Genomic DNA, 21,045 nt, shown 5'->3' on the forward strand with positions numbered 1-21,045 from the left:
CAGCACATTTTACTTTGCATCAGCCTGTAGAAGTTTTCTGCACCAAAACTGGTAGGGGAAACGGTATTTGGCTCAGTCTTCTTCCCGTCCAGGTGTTTATTTCATTCACCATTTGCTTTGTAAGTATTCAGACTGGAATGCTATTGCGTTTAGTTCCAGAATGCCCGGGAGACTGCCGGTGACATCTGGACAAGGGCCCTCGTACTTTTGCAGCTTTATTTCTTGCTTGTGTTTGTTCAAGTGTGATATAAGTGAAAGCCCATTAAGATCTCTGGCTTGAACTTTTGCTTGTTTGGAGAAATACCGTTTACAAGCATGAATAAAAAGCTCTTCTCTTTGATGCGCAAGGAGCTCTGTGCAAAAATAACTCACTTGAGTTTTTATGACCACGTAATACACCCCGGATAATAGATGTTTATGGAAATCCTGCAAGATCATTAACCCTTGTAATTATTATGTGACACTGTACCGAAGCATTAATGAGCAAATTCAACAGTATTCTTTTAAGATACAAGATCCAGCCGAACATTTCCTCCTGCACCTAATGGCAGCATCTCACTTTTGCAGGGCTTTACAAACTGGAACAAAAGAGACTTCAACCAGTTTATTAAAGCTAATGAAAAATACGGACGTGATGACATCGATAATATTGCCCGTGAGGTGGAAGGAAAGTCACCTGAGGAAGTTATTGAGTATTCAGGTCTGTCGATGTATCTTGAACAAAATTAAAAAGACTCCAGTAAGACTGTTTTTGGTGAAGTTGTCTCTGTACTGTATAAGAATAGGAAATGTTGAAATATTTGCTGTGAAGGAAGACTATAATGTCCTGCATGGAGAGATTTAAGAGCTGTGGAGGAATTATGCTGAGAAAGCCACTCTGTAACCCTTTAGCCATTACCATTCTGCACTGGCTGATTTTCAGATCGTGACATGCTTCATTTGATACTGCCACGGAGGGCAAGGCAGGCGGAGTGGGTGAGAGGCTGGATTTTATTTTTCCCTTCCCCTGACAGGGCTATAGAGCTGGTACTGATTTTGTTACCTGATGGAAATTTTTAAAAATAGAACCCCAAGAGCATTTCTGATGTCAGCAAGCACAGTTCTCTTTTTGCAGTCCCTCCTGTGTGGAATGGACAGATTCTAGCATGCATGTACTGTCTGTAGGGAAGGAGTGGCCCATATGTCAGGTTGGAGCCAGCATACACAATTGAAATAGCGTGCCTCTGAATGCCGGTTGCTGGGAGGCAGCAGTGGGGGGAAAGCTGTTGCTTTCATTCTCTGCTTGTGGGCTTCCCTTTGATAATGGCCATCACGCGACAGAGGGTGCTGGGCTAGTGGACCACTGGTCTGACCTAGTAGGGCTCGGGCGTTCATTTACGGGACACCTGAGTACTACCATTTATTGGAAGGACTCCAGCCTAACCCACAGACCGATTCCTCCCTGCACATAGAGCGGCTGTACTTTCTGTGCTAACTACTTACTTTCTAGTTACTGTAGCATTGATGATAAGGGAAGAAAGGGACAAGGCATTGTATGTATGTATGTGTGTGAGTAAATTAGGCATTACAGTGGGGGAGGGATGTAATAATCACTCAGTGGTTTGGGTTTAAAACTTTTTTAAAATGGAAAGTGGTTACAAGAGACTGCCTGCAGTCAAGAGTAAAAAGAGTAAAGCTGGTTGCTCTACCCTTTCCTCCCTGGTGTTTAGCTCCCCAAATTGCCTGCCTTGGCTACTGTTCTCACAACGAGATAAGTCTGTGTACCCGATTCTTTCATAAGTGGATAAACAGATAGGTGTGTGTATGTTATGATTTTTATCAGAAAACAGCTTGCAGAGGACTTGCATCCTGCTAGTCTTCTGATCAAACTTGTGAGTTCCAAATGGGGGTGGGTGGGCAGGGGGTGCTAAGGGGTTTTTTACATATCTCTCATGAAGTTTGGTCATAAGTGTCAGCAACCGGCTATTTTAAGCTGAAACATCTTCAAAAGATTCCCGTAGGTGTGCAGATAGTATATAACAAGTATCTTATGATTAAGTAACTTTGTGAAAAAGGGGCCATGGCTCAGTGGCAGAGCGTCCCTTGGCATGCAGATGGTCCCGGTTCCAGTCCCTGGCATCATGAATTAAAGGGACTGGGTAGTAGACAATGTGAAGGACCTATGCCTGAAAACCTGGAGAGCTGCTGCCAGTCTGAGTAGACAATAGTTAGAGCAAGTTTGGTGTAGTGGTTAAGAGAGTGGCAGGATTCTAATCTGGAGACCCAGGTTTGATTCCCCAGTCCTGCACTTGAAGCCAGCTGGGTGACCTTGGGTCTGTCACAGCTTCTTGGAGCTCTCTCAGCCCCAACCACCTCACAAGGTGATTGTCGTGGAGATGATAATAACACACTTTGTAAACTGCTTTGAGTGGGCGTTAAGTTATCCTGAAGGGCAGTATATAAATTTAATGTTGTTGTTGTTGTTAATACTGACCTTGATGGACCAAGGCTTATAAGGCAAGTGCATGTGTCCTGTGTCTTTGCTAAATTGTATATTTATAGTAATTAGTCATTTTTAAAGTTAGAAACATTCAAAGATTTTTTTTTTTGCTGGACAGCTGTTTTTTGGGAACGTTGTAATGAACTTCAGGACATTGAGAGGATCATGGCTCAGATTGAACGAGGAGAAGCCAGAATACAGAGAAGGATTAGCATCAAGAAAGCCCTGGATGTCAAAGTAATTCTTTTACAAATTAGTATTTCTCCTGATTAATTTTGTCCCTAACAAATCAGCATGCTCTTCACTGATAAAATACCCTTGGTCCCTTTCTAATTTCGTACTTTAAAGCTAATGCTAATTCAGTGGTGAGCAAAGTTATTCTTTCCATGATAAAATTCCTTTTTATTCCAAAGTCATTCCTTTTCATAACACAGAATGAAATGCCTAGAGTAAAAACTGTGCGGTTGGATCCAGTGACCAATTTCCACTAGCTAAAAGATTGGATCTAGCCAGCTTTTCAGCTGGTGGAAAGGGTAAGAAGGATCCCCTTTGACCAGGGTTTTTTTTTTCTGGGGAAAGAGGTGAGGGAACTCTCAACTGAGGCGACTCTTGGGAGGAGGTGGTGCGCTCAATACGCTCCTGGGACTGCATGATGATGTCACTTCCGGGAAGTGACATTATCACGCAGGCATGGCCACCCTGGGAGTGCTCCTGTACTCCATGGGGGGGGGGGGGTGTCCGATTCAGCCTGGAACAGGCCATTCCGTCATGGGGAAGTACTCCCCCGCCTGGCAGTGGCTGGAGCTGGGCCATTTTGGGCCCAAATTGGGCCAAAACGGCCCCCAAAATGGTCCGGATCACCCTGGAACAGGCTGTTGCCACACAGGAGAGCATTCTCTCGCAGGGCAGCAGCCCGAACCTGGCCATTTATGGCCTGATCCAGGCCGTTCTGGGCCCAAATTGGGACAAAACGAGCCAGAAATGGCCTGGAATGGGCTGCTGCCACACGGGAGAGCACTCCCCCGCTGGGCAGAGGCCCGATCTGGGCTCTTATGGGCCTGATCTGGGCCCAAAATGGCCAAAAAAAATAGCCACATGACACCAATCACGTGGGTATTTTAAAGAGCTGCCGGAACGCCATTCCGGGGTGTTCTGGCTCAAAAAAAGCCCTGCCTTTGACCACCAAAAAAAGGCTATTGTGGGGGCTGGGGATCGTGGGACCTGCATGGGTGGAAGACATATGGCACAGGGACTGTAATAGCTAGGGTATTTGGGCAAGATTGTGTTAAAAGGCTGGCTGGGTTCAACCCAAGGAGTCTCCCTCTGGCTCCTTTTGTTAGACTCTTCATTTTGCAGAAGTGTGTCATTGGATCCATCAAACTCATTATTATTGCTACACCAGTCGAAAGATCCAAATATTAACTTGAATAATGGTTTGTTTGGGAGATGATCTGCTCATGTTAGTGTAATCTTACTGAGCTAGATTACCATAAGTGTTTGTTGAATCACATCCACCCATATATTACTAGTAATTCATCATTATTATTTAATTTCAGATTGCAAGATATAAAGCCCCTTTCCATCAGTTGCGTATTCAGTATGGAACAAACAAAGGCAAAAACTATACAGAAGAGGAAGACAGATTCTTGATATGCATGTTGCATAAAATGGGCTTCGATAAAGAAAATGTGTATGAAGAACTAAGACAGTGTGTACGCAACGCCCCTCAATTCAGATTTGACTGGTTTATCAAGTCTAGGACAGCAATGGTAGGTAACTCTTTCTGTTTAAGCAGAGTGAAGTTTTGTATGCTTATTTTTTCATAGTTTAGGTCTTGTTGGGTTATACTTTTTTGTATTGATTGCCCTGACCTGGATAGCCCAGGAGAACGTGATCTTGTCACATCTCAGAAGCTAAGCAGGGCTGGCCTTGGTTAGTAATTGGATGGGAAGGCCTCCAACAAAGTCAACTATGACTTGAGGGCAGGATTTCATTCATTTTTTGTATTGATTATGTGTGTATTATGCTTGGAAAGTGGTATTAATCAGGCATGTTGTATTTTTTTCTCATAAGGCATTGTAGAAGTGCTAAAACAAACAAAGCAATTTTGTGTTGTGCCACTCTTACACAACATTAAGATATGTGGAACAAATAGGCGAGTGAGTGAGTGCGTTAATTGCATTTCTGTAGCCTAAGAGCACTTCTTGATGTGAGGAGTTTGCAAATGTCTGGCATCTTTACTCACCAAATCCACTATAAAACTGGATTAGGAGGCTCACTTCAGGTTCTTCAGCAACCAGCCCCCATAGCTGGCATCAAGCCCATATGTTGAGAAGAACTTCCTGTTTTGGAGCTGCTGTAGCTAGAGAACCTGGAAGCCCCTGGGCCTTCTTGGCAACGTAACTAAAGTGGACTATCGGAAATCAGGTCTGACTCTAATGTCGGCCACAGCTATACAAAACAGTTGTGAACACAAAATCAGGAGAAAGAAACTGAATCATATAACAGCTTTTCTTGAAGCCAACCCAAATGGCACAAAACATTGTACAAGATTTTGAGTTCTATAGAACCCTTCATCAGACAGATGTTGCAAAAAATTAAAAAATGAAGGCAGAGGAAGGGTAACTTTCCCAGGTCCAGATCTTAATACTGTAGTCATGGCAGCCTTGGATGCTGGTGGGCTCACGGATTGCTGTAGGTTTTTATTATGGCACTTGCGTTCTGGGAGGAAAACTAACGGGCTATGGAGCTTCAGCTCATTACAAAGAAGTCCAGCGAGGTCCAAATGTCATCCAAAACCATGCAAGAATGACCAGAGAGTCAGTAGAAACATAGAGTTTAATGAGTGAACATTTGCATGTTCTCTCATTAAAACAACAACATTTGATTTATATACTGCCCTTCAGGACAACTTAACGCCCACTCAGAGTGGTGTACAAAGTATGTTGCTATCCTCACGCCAATCACCCTGTGAGGTGAGTGGAGCTGAGAGAGCTCCAAGAAGCTGTGACTGACCCAAGGTCACTCAGCTGGCTTCAAGTGTAGGTGTGGGGAATCAAACCTAGTTCTCCAGATTAGAGTCCTGCCACTCTTAACAAGTGCACCAAACTGGCCTTACCATTAAAATGAAACAAGCAAAGCTGGTATTGATAGCTGTCTTTCCAAATCAGCTGATACTTAGAGTGCTTTTATTCCCAGAAAATTTTACAAAACATAGAATGGGAAGGAAATATTTGGTCATTTAGTTTTTTATGCTTGCAACAGAATAGTAAGTCCTTGATAAATGTCAGCAGAAGAGATGCACAAATCCAGGGACATCCAAAGCTTATAAAGAACAAACTTGTTGCTGCAACGGAATGCAGTCAATCAGCAATGCATACCTTAGGCTTAATGCTACGGTCAATAAAGCTGTACCATTAAAAGAAAGGAACAATGCATACCAGGAAATCCAGCTTTTGTAATAATATTCCATTTTTATAACTGAAAGGAGGGTTATTACATTTTACCATATCTTGCTTACCTTTCCCCAACCTCATTTCATATAGAGGATCTTGCAAGATAATATGGAGAAAAAGACTTCTAGTAAGAAAATTTAAAATCAGTAGTCATTGCTTCACAAAGGAGTAGTATTTTATAGCCAAAGTTCTATTTAAACTCAGGAACTCCAAGATAACTTAGTTTTTTATGGTTTTATTTAGAAAATCCTCATTGCTTCCTGTTGGCCACTAGATGTCGCTCCAGTTCTGTGTAAAGAAGATTTTCCCACCATGTTCTTTTTTTTCTATGCATTTATTTGAAAATTAGAAAACAAATATAATTCTTCTGCATATGGCTTACACAATAAGAACTCATAAGTGGCCTGATGGTTTCTACGAGATTCTGATTTTTCTGCTCCAGTTTTCATACTTTGCAGACCCTGTTTAGGTGTTATGTTATGGTAGCTGCTGCTGCTCTTCTTTGTGACTGTGCTAAAGATGAGAATGGTAAGCAATAGCATCATTGAATCAGAGACCCGTTCTCCTTAAGGCAAGACATGCACCTGTTCTCTGAATGGTTTTTCTTTGGGATCAGTGGGCTGTGAGGCAAGTGAGGATTTGGTGTGCCTCGCCCTAGTACTCATGTTTGTGGCTTACTTCATGACAGCGGGCAAGAGCATTTATTTTATTTTTTATTTGACGTTATTTATAGTCCACCTTTCTTATTGAGACTCAGGGTGGGTTATACACATTGTAATTCAATACGATTAACAGCTCGGGCAGTCAATAAACAATACAATTGGTTATAAATTGAAGACATTTGAAACAATGTTGAAACAAAACAAAACAATTTGACACAACCCTGTAAATGACAGTAATGATCTTTATCAGAGCATCTGTTTGAACCATTTCTTTTACCGTACAGTTTTATTACCTGTGTATGAAGGCACTCCTGAATAATTTGGTTTTGCACAGTTTACGGAAAGCCACAAGAGTGGGAGATTTCCTGACCTCTTTAGGCAGGCTGTTCCAAAAGGCAGAGGCCACCACAGAGAACCTGTGTGTGCAGGCAGCTTTTAATTTTGCCTGGGTGGAGGAAGGTATCTGCTGAAGGCCTCATTCAGATGAGTGAAGCTGCCATGACGGAGCATAAGGAGACTGGCCTGCTATAGATGTGAGGGACCAAGGCCGTGACGGGCTTTGCATGTGACAGCCCACACCTTGAATTGAGCCCAGTAACTGAGGGGAAGCCAATGGAGTGGCTGCAGAAGGGGAGTAATGTATATGTTTTGCTTAGCTCTTGATAATGATTAAGCTGTGGTGTTCTGCACCAAACTGGAGTCTCCCAGTTGACTTTGAACGGACTCCCGTGAGGAGTGCGTTACAGTAGTTACCATGGTGTGGATCCAGGTAGCCAGATTGGCCATGTCAAGGCAGGCAGGAGGCCATCTCCTGGGCTAGACTGTTGGAAGAAGAGTCGGAAGGCCTTTTTTACAGCTGCATTTACTTGCTTCTCTAGCAGTGATACTGGATCCAGGCTCTTAGTCAAGTCTGCAAGGGTCAACTGAACCCAACTGAAAGCGGGGAGCACCGTGTCTTGCAAGGTCTCTGCTTTCCTAACCAGCGTCACTTCTGTCTTACCTGGGTTTGGTTTCAGTTTGTTCACTTCCAACCATTTGTCCACAGCTGTCAGGCAGTGACTTAAAACCTTTACTGCATCACCATGGGATTTGTATGGAGAAATATAGAACTGGGTGGTATCTGCATATTGATGCACCCAATTCCCTAGCTATGAATTTTTTAACCTAAAGGCTTTACATAAAAGTAACATGGGGAATAAGATCAAGACGGGTAGCCGTGTTAGTCTGTCTGTTACACTAGAGAAGAGCAAGAATCCAGTAGCACCTATAAGACTAACAAAATTTGTGGTGGGGTTTGAGCTTTCGTGAGTCCCAGCTCACTCCTTCAGATGGGGAATAAGAGCGTACCTTTTCAAACTCTGAAAAATAACACAGATGTATGTGGCTGGCACGGAAGATACACTTAGAACCACAACATAGGCAACATCCTTATTTTGATTTAGGCCACAAGGCTATCTAGTTAAGCCCTTACTTTAACTGGCAGTAGTTCTTTAAGATTTCTCTACACAAGACATCTTACACGAGTAGGATCAAGTGAAAGATCTGACACTTGTTCTCCCATTGTGGTTACACATGCACCATTAGGGAGACAGCGTACCCTTGAATATAAGACCATGCAGAAAGCAAGTCACTGGAGTGTACCTGTGCAAAATGTCTTGTGTAGAGAGACTCTCAGAGAAAGGTGTTTTCCAGTATCTTCATCTCACATCCTTTGTGCTTGTTTTTCCCACTTCAGATTTTAACCTAAGTACAAAATATTTGCAATACTGAAGCATGTGATAAAATGGGGGGGGGGGGGCTTGCCATGCAAGATCATTTTCATAGTTGTTTCATTGGCAAGATTTGAATGGGAAGGAATGTGAAAGTGTTGTTAAAAGGTGTGATGTTTCAGGCTCAGGATACAACTGGAAAAAAAGACTTAAAGTTATTTATTTTAGAACTTCGTACTATGTGATGTCTCAATGGGGAACTAGTTCATGATGTAGCTTACAAATAAATGACAGTTCACAATGGAAAACATCTTAAATATGAGATCCTTTGAGAGGAACAATCTAGGATAGGCTGATTCCTGCCTGGCAGTTTTCTCAATTAACAGCATTTTGGTCTTATCTGGATTGTATTTGTTGATTGACTCCCACTTGCCCCATTATCCTGTCCAGATGCCACTTTAACTACTGCTCATCTGACAGATGAAAATCTGTCTATAGATTGATGGCACCACACTCCAAACCCCTGGATAGACTCACCTGGTGGTTTCATGTGTCATATTAAATTTTATCATATTTTGTAATCAGCTGATTGACTGAATAGGTCTTAGTACTCGTAATCCACCTTGACTTCCAGTGAGAAAGGCAGGATATAAATGATAACAAATAAATAAATTTAGATGTTGCGTAGCATGGGGTATAAAATAGAATGCTGAGGAACTTTATAGCATGTTTGTAGAGATTGTATGGAGGGAACAAAAAGCCTGTAGGGTGCTGCATGCAATGGATGTCAGAATTGCCCAGGTAAAAGGAACAAAGATGGAAAAACAAGCTACAGCAATAGCTGCCATTTTTTTATTTTTAAAAAGGATTTATACCCCATTCTTCAGTTTTAGTTGTTCAGTGAGCCTCATATCTAAACCAAAAATGGCAGATAAGAAGCTCAGCAGTGTGATCATAGCAGCAGATGACGCCAACTGCCTTCAAAACAAGAACCCCAAACAAAAACTCTCAAAAGCAGGAAGGTCTTTATCTTGTGCTTGAATGCAACCGATGAAGAGAAGGGTATTCCAGAGACATGGTGCCATCATGGGGAAGGCCCTGTTCCTGGTCACCACCCTCCTTGTTCCCGTTGGTGGGGATGGCTGGAAGGCCCTCTGAAGAAGTGGATGGGAAGGCTCATATCAGAGGAGACGGTTCTTCTAGGCTTGGGCTGCTTATAGGTTTAAAGGTCATAACCTGCCCAACTGTGCAAGCAGAAGCTGGAAAATCTTATTGTTGGGCAGAAAATGTGTGCTCTTCATCCGTTTCATTGATACAAAGGTGTACTGTAAAGAGCTGGTTATGTTGCTACCATATAGCATATTTCAAATAATTCTTGAATCCAGGTAGGCTTCAGTGACTTAGACTGCAGTTGGCAGTAGCAGGAAATAACTGCTCTGAAACCTTGTGCCTTGGAGCATGTGGGAGTTGGTTTCATATTCTGTCCTCCTCACCAGTCCCTTTCCTGAAGTAGAACATTCAGTTATCTTGAAGAACCAGCAGAGATTATTGATGAGTCTGTTACATATACTGCAGTGGTGCTACCAGTGACATCAGTAACCTTCAGTAAATCATGAACTCTGAATGGCTGCAATGTCTCTGTGGTCACAAACACTGCAGATGTTGCTGTGCTAGTAAGGACCTCATGAATCCCTTCATATTTTAAGGAACGGGGAGATTTGTGTTCGTTCACATGCTAGCCAGTATAGCATAATAGGATTGCATGGATGTCTCTTTAATGCAAATTCTGAATGCTTCCAAGGTGGGTTTTTTCCCATCCTGAAATCTAATGCAATTTAGTTCTGCATTCAGTTTACAACATAATCCCAAATCTGATCATTCCTTTAGTTCTGCCCCTCTTGAGTGAGGAAGGAAGTCTGATACAGGTTATTAACTGCCTGGAAAGACAACCCGTCTACAATATTCTGATAGTGCTCACGCATCTCTTATCTAGGGAACAGACACAACCGAAAGTCCAAGGCAAAGAGAGCCATTGTCCGGTGTGTGTATGTACGGATGTATTAAGGAGTATAGACTCCAAAAGGGGAATAAATCATTGTAGATACTCCACGGCAGAGACAAGGCTGAAGATCTTGTGTACTAGGTCCCCGAGAGACCATCAGAGGTCTGAGAGGGTCCAACTCTGGCAGTCCCTTCTCTCCATCTTCCTAGGGTTTGCTGCAATAGCTGTGTGCCATGATGTGTAGGCAAGAGAGAAGTAGTCTCAGCCACACAGTGTATGCTGTCATCAGCTTCTGAAGGCCATAGGTGTCCAGAGAGAATTCTGCTATTTTTATGGTTTTATATGTTTTGAGTGCTGAATAATTTAATTTGCAGACTGCTTTGAATGCCTTGGTAAGAAGGCACTATATCAAAGCTGCAAATAAATGAGTTCATATCCCACATTCCCTCTAGGAATATTATGGGGCATGAATGCTACTTGCATTTGAGTTGTTGCAAGTGGCAGTGCAAAAGAGTCCATCTATGGGGGTCTGCAGATGGGGTCTTGTTGAAACTGGCCTGCTCAGCCACAAAAAACAGCTGTGTGCACTTCAGTAGCAGAGACGGGCACCAATCTGTGGTGCGCTAACTAAGGCTGCGTGGCTGATTTATACAGGTGGCAGCCCTGTTTAAACGAAACTCTGGCTTGAGTGCAAAGTCACATAGGTCAGCACTTTTTGTCCCATCAGCGTTAGTGTGAAGTCCGACCAATGTTGCTCATGGTTCTTGGCCTGTGCTAAGTTTTTTTCCAAAGTTGCATCCTGTTAGCAAGCAAACATCCATGGGAGAAAGGGCAGGGCTGTAGCTGGTCTGCATACAGGTGTTCTCTCTGCATGGGAGGAGGAGAAAAACCGCTCAAGTGAGCATGTTCCATTATTTGGATAGAACAGTGGGTCCTGCTGTGTGTCTTTGAAGTGCATTGTTGTTGTTGTGCTTGCTCCTAATTTCACTTCTGATCTCTCTTGAATCAAGGACCAAATTTGATTGTAGTCCTATGAATTAAACTGGGCTGGGAGATAATGGCTTATTGAAGGCTTTCCCATTGATCTTGGAGACTGCTGTGCTCCTACCCCCTTTCCCTGCCTGCTGCTTGTCCACTCCTAGTCAGCCACCTCCATCCATTTCTCCTTCCTGCCTAGCATTTCCTCTTCCAGTTATTGTTTCATGGATCTTATTAAGAAATAGTCTACTTGCTGGTTTGGATCCAGCAAGCTTTTCAGCCGAGTCTCGAGTAGTTCCCCTCCTTGTTACAGCCACATGGTTGTTGTCCTTGCATGTACAGGAGCCCAAGCATAGCCTTTTTTTGAACCTTTTTTCTGTTTTTCACCAATGGAAAAACTGGTTGAATGCAACCTTTTATTTTATATGATAAGTCATCAAAGTGGAAGAATATTTACTACCATTAACTCAACATGCTTTGATCATATCTCATGTTTTGGAAAGGATTTGTAAAATGGCAGCTTTGGAGGGTGGGCTGTATGGCCTCACATAGCCGCTGAGGTCCCTCTCCTTCCCAAACTCCATCGCCCTCCCCAGGCTCCATCCCAGATCTCCAGGAACTTCCTCCTAACACATAGTTGGCATCTCTAGAGGTGCCTTGCAAGCCCTGTGAAGCCACTGGATTTGCTAGCGCTTTTAACGGAGTGTCGCTTGCAGGCATCTTCTAAGGGGATCAGGGTTATGTGGGCTTTATTGCATTCTGTATGTTTTAAATTTGCATTTATAAGCTGCTTTGAGCTATACGAAAGGTGGGATATTATAATAAATATAACAAGCGAACAGTACTAAATATTAGCAGCTGATTGTATAGGAAAAAATGTATTAACGTGAATGGTTTGCAACAACTTGAGTGAGACTTGGTAGAGATGTTGGTTTCACGGAGGAAGTGACTCTGCCTTTAAGTGGGCCTGTTCTTCCTTTCCCTAGACAGTCAGAGTTGTTCACTGAGTGTGGAATTGTCAGCTAAAAATGGGCTACATGTTAAAAAGTTGTTTAACTTAGTGAATGATATTCCCAAAAGTTTGTACTACTGTAAAGCAGCCCTTCTTAAAGTAGGGGCCTTCTGCCAGCAAGCACTTTGGCTTGTGCATGCAGGAACCAATTTCTGATCTGCCTCAGTGCAAAGCAGATGCTGACATACACCTCTTGAATTCAGAAAATGCCAAAAATAACTGAGAACAGCCTCTGTGTCCTCTGCCAGAAATAGAGGCATGTTAGAAAATGCTTTGTACAAGAAACCACATTTCTTCCTAATTTAAAGCATTAGGGTCGGCCACACCCAAATGGGATTTTTATAACAGATGAAAAATCAGTAGACTGCTTTTAGTTGGTGCTAATCCATAATGAACTAGGTTTTGTTCCCCCTTAAGCAATGCTTATAGGTTTTGTTCCCCCATAAACAATAAGTCTGCTTTGGGGCCTGACTTTTCTGAATGCTGGGTTGGCTTCTGCTAGGAACACAGCTTTATTTGGAGTGCTCCCCGGAGGGTTGCTTGTCTCTTTCTTGTTTGTCTTTCTAAGGTTGGTGAGGATACTTTTAAAATTTTTGCCATGCTTTTAGGAGTTCAATATGCTGTGCCTGTTTCAGTCTGTTGGTGTTTGGCTTTTAAGAGATGTTAATTGTTCATATTTATTTTAACTGCTTTAGTAATATTTAAAGCTGAAAAGGTGGTATATAAATATAGTAAACAAAATTGCAGCCCTCAGATGTCAGCTGGCTTAAGAAGTAGCTTTAAAAGCTAGTCTTCAGTGGTTCTGGCCAGTCATTTGTGCATGGAAGTGGCTCTCTGTCTTCTGACTTCAGTATAGCAATTGCAGCATCTACAGTTTATTTCTCTGACATATCCAAGTTCTAGTGGCAAAGTCTGTTTTTAGAAGAACAGAAGCCCTTTCTGCATGGCACACTTGAAGACAGCGATGCTGAACATTCACACCGATTGGTACTGAAATGGCTTGGGGGTCCCATCATTCCGCACTGCACAACCTTGAGGTGATTTGGTGTGTCTCATGCTCACTGGCAAGGCAATTGGTGGTGGAATTCTGGGGGGAAACATTCTGGGGAGAGTGGCAGTTCCACTCTCATTTATTTTTTTAAAGCCAAGCCAAGAGAGGGTTAAAATGCTACTGCTTCATTCCCCCCCTGGCATTAGGAGAAGCCTGAAACACACCAGGAGGAAGGGATGGAGGGAAAAGGAGGACTCATTCCTGGCTTTGAAAAAATAATTGAGTGTGCACATACATCTCCCCCCTCAAGGAGGAAGGGAAAAGCAGCCATTTAACCCTTTCCTGGCTTTTAAAGCCAGGAGAAATGAGCAGCAACATTACAACACAGCAATGTTACAGCTCATTCCTGACTTTGAAAAAAAAAGAGAGGGAGGAAGAGAAAAGCAGCCATTTGACCCTTTCCTGGCTTTTAAAGCCAGCAGGAAATAAGCAGCAATGTTAGACTTGTTCCTGGCTTTGAAAAAAAAATAAGAGAGTGCATCCATACCTGGGAGGAAGGAAGTGAACAGAATGTAAGCCAGTCAGCCCTCTGCCATCTTTAATAGCCATTTAACATGGCTATCTGTGATATAAAATCACAATGCCCCTGGATTAAAATGGCAGTTTGGATTGCAGCCAGGGGAATTCCAGCTAGCAGTTGCTGAGTCCCGCTCAGGAGATCTAGGCATGAATGGAATGCCGCATGTAAATGTGGAGAGACCAGCAGTGATTAGTTTTGCAGTCTCCCCAGCTCCAAAGGAATCCAGTGCAACAAAGATCACACAGAGTCACCCCTACTTAACACATTCCTTTCCCTCCTTCTGTGATGAGATCTCCTGTCCATGATTGAGGAGAACATCAACTAGCATTTATAAGTATTATAATTCATCCCTGGGAGGTACATTCCCCAACTAAATTTATCAAGTTAGCTCCAGTGGACTTCATTAACAAACTGCCCCCTTTGTGCAGTGCCAGAACAAATTTTGCATTCTCTTTCACACGCCTCGGGAGCTACCAATCAATGTAATCAAACCTTTTGTTATTCCTAGGAACTGACCATTGGAGTCTTTGTTCTAACAGCTATGTGCCTATCCCACCTCAGGGCATGTTTTACCCTATAAGAGTAGTGCCCTGGCCCCATTCAAATTGTACATGCTTACTGGATCCAAAGCACAGTTCCCTTGAGGTTTGCCCTAAGCCTCTTGCTCTCCTGGCCGAGAACACTGATATTTGAAGCTACTCTCTTTTCCCGTGGACTGGACCTTCAGGATAGGTAGATATACTTTGCCCTCCCTCACTCTGTTCCATCTTCTGCCTAGCTTCCTAGGACTCTGCGTGTGTAACCATTTTTACTGTTTACACTGTGTGTATGTGCATGCATTTTCCTCTTTCAATAAAAGTTTGCTCTTTGAATTTAAAGCACCAGTCTTGTTTGCTATATTGGAAGGGACCCCGTAAACATTGATGAAAAAGATCCCGTAGTTACTGCCTCTTGCTTAGCCATCTTCCTTGCCGCTAATTCCCCCCCCCTCCCCACAACTCTCTTATTTACAAGGAGACCAATTCAGGTAACAGGAGAAGCAGCCTTATGGCCCTTACCTCACTTTACTGATAAGAATGGTTCAGAGAGCTGAGAAGTTCAGAGAGCTGAGGAGTGGAGGAATGTTGTTACCAGCAGACAGACCAAGAGGGGGGCACAAGAAGCAGAATGGGAGTGTGGCGTTTCACACAGACATAACACTTGGCAGTATTGACTAGGCAGTATTGACTAGGCTTCTGCTTCAAAAATAAATAACGGAATATGCGCAGGAAAAATATGAGGAAAAGATGGACAAATGTTGTATCTGCGTCCCATCACTGCCTTGAACATCTGGAAATGAGGAGAACTTGGGAAGCAGAATGGAGTACGATACGCTGAAAAATGTCTGTGGAATGGGCCAGACTAAGAGTAAGAAAGATTGGCTTCACTGCAGGAAGTGACTCTGCCTTTAAGTGGACCAGTTCCTGTCCCATCTTACCACATGGATCCTCCTGGTCATGTTGTAAGTTTCCTCTCCGTGGACACTCCATGATGTTTCCAGGGTGATTAGATGCTGCTGTAAGAACTCTCCATATTGAAAGTTTTCTTGATGCTCTAGCAGTGCAAGTAGAGAGCCACAGCATGAAGGTGTAAGGTACAGAACAGCAAAGAATCTGTTGAGTGCATGCAGTTGCTGTTGGTCTTTTCCGCTTCTCAGTAGCCAGCATGGTCAGCTAGACTTGTTAGGCTACAACTTAGCTCAGAAAACCTTCTGATCCTGTTCCCTCCCACAGGGGAGAAAAGCAACTTTGAGAATGCTAGAATAACCTTTCTCTTCTTCTGCAGAAAGATGGCATTCTCAACTCGCTTTTTTGCAAGCAGGGATAGAGAATGGCACTGTATGTCTCTTTTGTGGTTCATTAATGTACAGGGTCCAGGGCTGGTGGGGAGAGAATTGCTATGATAAAAGTTGTAAAGATTTCCTTGACATTCCCAGCAATGAAAATTAATGCCTTCATAAGGTTATTTCAGCTTTTCAAACCACTTTCAATGACTTTAGGTTACTCTAAATTGCTCTGAGGTTGGGTTTGATAAACGTTTTTGTGCCCCCCCCCATTTTATTATTTTTTTCTGTGATGACTCATTTTAAAGACACACAATGCTTGCAAGTTGGTTTTTTTTTAATGTAAATCCAGGTGTATATGCTTATTAGTACACAGCAATGGACTTTAAAGAAATCTTCCGATAAACCGCCTCAAGTAATGGGGCTGAAAAACTGGGACTGAATTTTTTTTGTTTCTTTTTTTTAAGTTGCCGAGGCGGGAGCAGATTGGGAGTAAAATATCTGCCAACACAAAAAGATTTGTAAAACAATTGAAAGTATGGTTTTGTGGAACTTGCACTCTTTGAAACAACAGTTTTTAAAAAAAATTTAATCAAGCATCATGAAAATTTGGCACATCACTAATTCTTAACTGGAAAAACTGTCCCCTTGTGGTGGTTGTATTCCAAAATAGTTAAAAGGAATAAAACATTTTCTCTCTCTGATAAGGAATAGATTTTCTGTCTCAAGAAGATTTCTTCATAGAGTTCAAGAGAAATTTCAGTTTTTCTAATTTTCAGTTCCTTTCACAACAATTAATGCCACACATGGATGTAGTCCTAGACCAGAAACTGAGAAACCCAATTAAGTTATACAGTTCTTCTCTAGCCAGCTTTATTTTGCAAGTCTTATTAGACCTTTCTAGTGTAGACAATATATAGTAATGAGAAAAGGATCCAGAGTATTTTCATAATGTGTTTTTGGAAGAAATATGGCTATGCTGTAAATCAGACAGAAGCCACTCAAAGAAAGGAGGAGAGATTGGGGCTAAGATCAGATGTAACAGTAAACCATGGTTTGATACCCCATGAATGAGTCTTTAAAGAGCTGGGGACTCACTTGCACATCTTTCTTCTCCCCACATGATCATTTGTGGAGTTTTGACAAACCATAGTTTTCTGATACATCTGAACAAGCAAACTATGGGTTGTACTTGTAAAACCAGGATTCCAAACCGTCTTTTCTGTCCAGTTTGGAGTCCTTGTTTCAAGAACAATTCATAGTTTGCTCGTTCAGGTTTAACTGAAAACTGCGGTTTGCCGAAAATTTGGAAATATTTAGAATCCTTGCATTATGTAAAAACAGTGGTTGGACATTAATTCTGAACTAAACCTGGGAGTTAATAGATGGGAAGGAAGTGGCCAGTAAAGAACATCGGAAGGCTGTGATGGCCAAGAACCTGGGTGTATGGGCCCAAAGGCACCCAGCATCTTCAAAAACCTTTCCCCCTTTGTTTCTAGCACCAAAGCTGTTGAAGAGTTTTGCATCTAAAATGGCCAGATGTTTTCAGAAAATGGTATTTCAGTAGCTCTACAGTTGTTTATGCCACAAAGCTCTTTTTACTATGCATATCTCTTTGTATGTTGCTATAGAATCTCGTAGGAAATGACTAGGGGTGCTGTCCACATCCCATTGAATTTTATGATGAAATACCCATTGATTTTAATGACTCTGGAAGGTGCTCTAAAACTGCAGTCATCGAACATGTCGACATGAATTCTGGTGCTAATTCTGAAATTAGCACTATGGAGTCCTGTTATAATACATGAAATGTATTATAACAAGACTCCACGGTGCTAATTTCAGAATGTTGACTAGTGATCTGTGCATTTCCTCCTGAACATCTGGCCTTTGATGCGTGTGTGTGTGTTTGGTTGGACTGTCCTGCAGAATTTGGTCATTTGTTTTTTATCGTGTATTTCAGGAACTTCAGAGACGTTGCAATACACTCATATCACTTATTGAAAAAGAAAATATGGAAATTGAGGAAAAAGAGAAAGCCGAGAAGAAAAAACGGGGGACAAAAACTACAGCGGTAATTACTAGCTTATGTCTGTAGCAAAAATGATTCACAAATTCCAATAGCAAATTATTTCTGAAAAGTCTAGGGTGGCCTTCTTCCCCTCCTCCTTTCCCCTTGTCTGGAGTTAAGCAGTTGGGGCAAGCACCCTGGTTGCTTTCTGTCGGTAACTGGAAAGAGAAGGGCAAGCAGGAAGAGTGGATGGAGGCACATCTGCTGAGGGGTTGCTGCAGTGGGCTTTTGCAGGCCACGGAGAGATGGTGGTAGTTTTGGACTTGGTCCACCTCCTCACTCCCTCTCATAGCCTGTCAGAAAAATTGTTTTGTTTGGGGGGGGGGAAGCCCCTCTATTTCTCTTTCTGTTCCTCAATCCAGCTTCTGGGCTTCAACCTCCCCTTCTGCATTGTATCCCACCTCTCCCTGCCCCCAAGAAGCTGCTTCTGTCTTGCTCCAAAAATGACAGATTGGAAATACTGAAGTGAGATGAGAGAACTGGCTATTGAGTCCAGGCGTTGTTCCCTTTTCATTCTGCAGGAAACTGGTTTGCCACAGCAATAGGTTATTGGCAAAGTGAAGCATGGAGGTAAAACCATTGCGGGTGAGCCTTGCACGTGCCTTCCTAGCCCATCCCTGGATTGTGCAGCCTCCCAAGAGTTTCTCACGTGCACAAGCTGAATGCTTGGTAGGCTGATCTCTGCTTGGTGATCAGTAATTCAACAAATGCCGAACGAGTATAGGGTGTTCTCTGATGCAGCATCACCTCTAAGAGCCAAGAGCAATGGCCTGTGTTTCTGGTCATCCCCATAGTCCAGTTACTGAGACCTTCAAGCAGAGCAGTGGCACTGTCTCATTGGTCAAGAGCCGAGCGCTGCGTTTTTCATGTCATCTTTGAAACTGGCCAGCTGCAGAAATCAAAAGTTGACATGGAAACCGATTTTTTTCTGCAGTAGCCTCAGGGGAGGAGGATCCTGTAACGACTGCGTTTATTATGATGGTGAAGTTCTTCTGAAAAGGGGTTCCCATTGAGCGGTTGGGCATTTAAACTTATTGAAGCAGTAGGATATATACAAATGAAAAACCTTGTGATGTTAGAACTTTTAAAAATGGGTCTTTTTCCTTAATAGGCTCCAAATCCTTGATTGGATTGTCTTTTACCCATTCAGTGCAATCCGAAACCGTTATTCCCATTGATTTCAGTGGGTTTAGACTGGAGTGCTTAGGATTACAGTTAGTCTCTGTTCATGGACAGATGATGTACTAGTCATGATACTTACCATTTATAGTCCAGTAATCTTTGAGTCTGGCAGTTTTTACACAACTACCCTGCAAGGTAGGTCATTGTTATACCTGTATTGCAGATTGCCAAGTGGAGGATGAGACTGTGTGGGGGAAATGGCTTGCATAAGGCTACCTAATGGTGGCTGAGACAAGATTTGAACTGAGGACTTCCTGATTCATAGTCCAGCTTCTTAGACACTGTGCTATAGTGACTCTTTGTTTAGAAATGTAGAGTCCTATTTTTGTTTGTTTGTTTTAAGCTGCTGGGCACAACTTGATATGCTGTATTGTTGAAATATAGTTAGGGCTTATTAAGATTGATGAAAATGAGAGCTTTTTTGTTTTCATATCTCCTCCTTTCCCCTTTAGTCACAAAAGCGAAAAGCAGATTCTGCTTCAGAGAGCTCTGGAAAAAAGGATGCTAAGAAGGTGAAAACGTAAACCAGGAAAGCGAACAGCCCTACTGAAAACTGCCATATTTTGCTCTCTACGTACGATGTTATTGCCACCGTCTATGTATTCATGGTACCCGTAAGAAGAAAATTCCATGGTTTTAACGTTTGCAAATTTGTATATTTTACAATGCCTTTCTTTACCTAATGTGTAGCTTTATATTTTATGCATTCCAATATTTTTGTGCACTTGTATTTTGTGATTTTCATGTCTTCAGCAAAATTTCCTCAGTCCTTGTTCTCCTAAAGCTTGTGCTGAGGTTTTAGCTTTTCTATGTTTTATATGCTGCTGCTTTGACACCCCCCTTGATTCTATAGTTGTATCATTGTTTGCAACTTTCTATGATTATGCAAAACAAAACTGAATTAAAAATGACTGGAGGACAAATACACTTTTCATGGTTTTTCTTTTTAATTTCCAACTCAGCCCTCTAGTAGAGGGTTGTTAAGATTTGGTACAGTGACTTAGAAAATATTTATTACTACAGTAATAGGATGCAGAAAAAAAGTATTAATTTCCTGTCCCTTTTGTATATGGATATATAGCCCCCCCACCCCCCGCCTTGCAGTTGCACTCTTGAAAACATAAACTATGCTCTTAAACTGTAACTACCAGTAATGAATATTGTTTATTGTATTTTTATCCTGCTTTTCAGCCAAGACTTATTCTGAAATCAGCTTAGAACAATTAAAATCCAGCACACAGAAACAACCAGAGGTACCGCAGCAGACTCTCGCAGCCCCTAGAAGTTGCTCACGTGGTGTATAGGGTCCAGGACCTTTCCTTTAAAGGAAGGGGCAGAAGGAGCAGCGGATGACAGGAGCCGACTGCTGGTAGAAATGCAAATGCAGCCTCTCCACGCATCATCGAGTAACAAACATGGGGGACATCTGATGCAGAAAGGTGCTCTGTGAGCTCTCTGATCCCGCAAACAGTTCAGTCGGTGCTTCTTAACCGAGGGTAGGTCTTCCAGGGAAGGATGGTCAGCAAGCAATCGGTATATCTCGACATATTCTGGAGTGAGAATCTGGTTAATCTGTTTTAGCAAATGGACAGAGAAGTCTCATGACACCTTGCAGAGTTAATACAGCATAAGCTTCCCTGGACTGCGTCTCGTTTCCTGTCGGATGAAAGCTTCTGCTCCATCTGTCTTCTAGGCAATGGTCCTAATACGTTTTCAGGGTTTCCCAGGGTGTGAGTCATGGTCTGTATGACAGTTGCTGAAAGACATGAATGGTGTCCAGAATTCCCAGGCTGCTGAGAGCCTAGCTTGTTCATGCTGGGGATGGAGTGGTGCACAGTGTCTATGAAAGGGAGACGCGAGGAAGTAACAAGAAATGCAGGGGCTGGGCAGGGCTGGAAGCAAGAGGGGAGCGTGGGGAAGATTGGGCTTTAAGTGCTAAAACTGCTTGCCATTTCATAAAGTTTGAAAGCTCTGTAGTAACATTAATATTGTTGCACTGATTGCTAATATTTTATTACTGTCTATAAAAATAAGGATTTGTAGTGCCCCGCAACAGTATATAAAACTGTTTATGAGTCAAGAAAACAAGTCTGAGCCTTGCT

At 42.5% G+C, this 21,045-nt stretch overlaps 1 protein-coding gene across 1 annotated transcript in view; it reads left to right on the forward strand.

The window, feature by feature from the left end:
* The window catches only part of SMARCA1 (SWI/SNF related, matrix associated, actin dependent regulator of chromatin, subfamily a, member 1), a 94,228-nt gene extending 74,358 nt beyond the window's left edge, over positions 1-19,870 (forward strand). The window contains exons 20-24 of the mRNA XM_054996404.1: positions 568-700; positions 2,598-2,716; positions 4,036-4,248; positions 17,654-17,764; positions 19,396-19,870. Coding sequence (XP_054852379.1) covers positions 568-700; positions 2,598-2,716; positions 4,036-4,248; positions 17,654-17,764; positions 19,396-19,467 — 648 coding nt within the window. The 3' untranslated portion in view covers positions 19,468-19,870. The remainder of the gene's footprint in view (positions 1-567; positions 701-2,597; positions 2,717-4,035; positions 4,249-17,653; positions 17,765-19,395) is intronic.
* The last annotated feature ends 1,175 nt before the right edge of the window (positions 19,871-21,045 follow it).

The sequence above is a fragment of the Eublepharis macularius genome, chromosome 13 (genome assembly GCF_028583425.1).
Source record: "Eublepharis macularius isolate TG4126 chromosome 13, MPM_Emac_v1.0, whole genome shotgun sequence".
Taxonomy (NCBI): domain Eukaryota; kingdom Metazoa; phylum Chordata; class Lepidosauria; order Squamata; family Eublepharidae; genus Eublepharis; species Eublepharis macularius.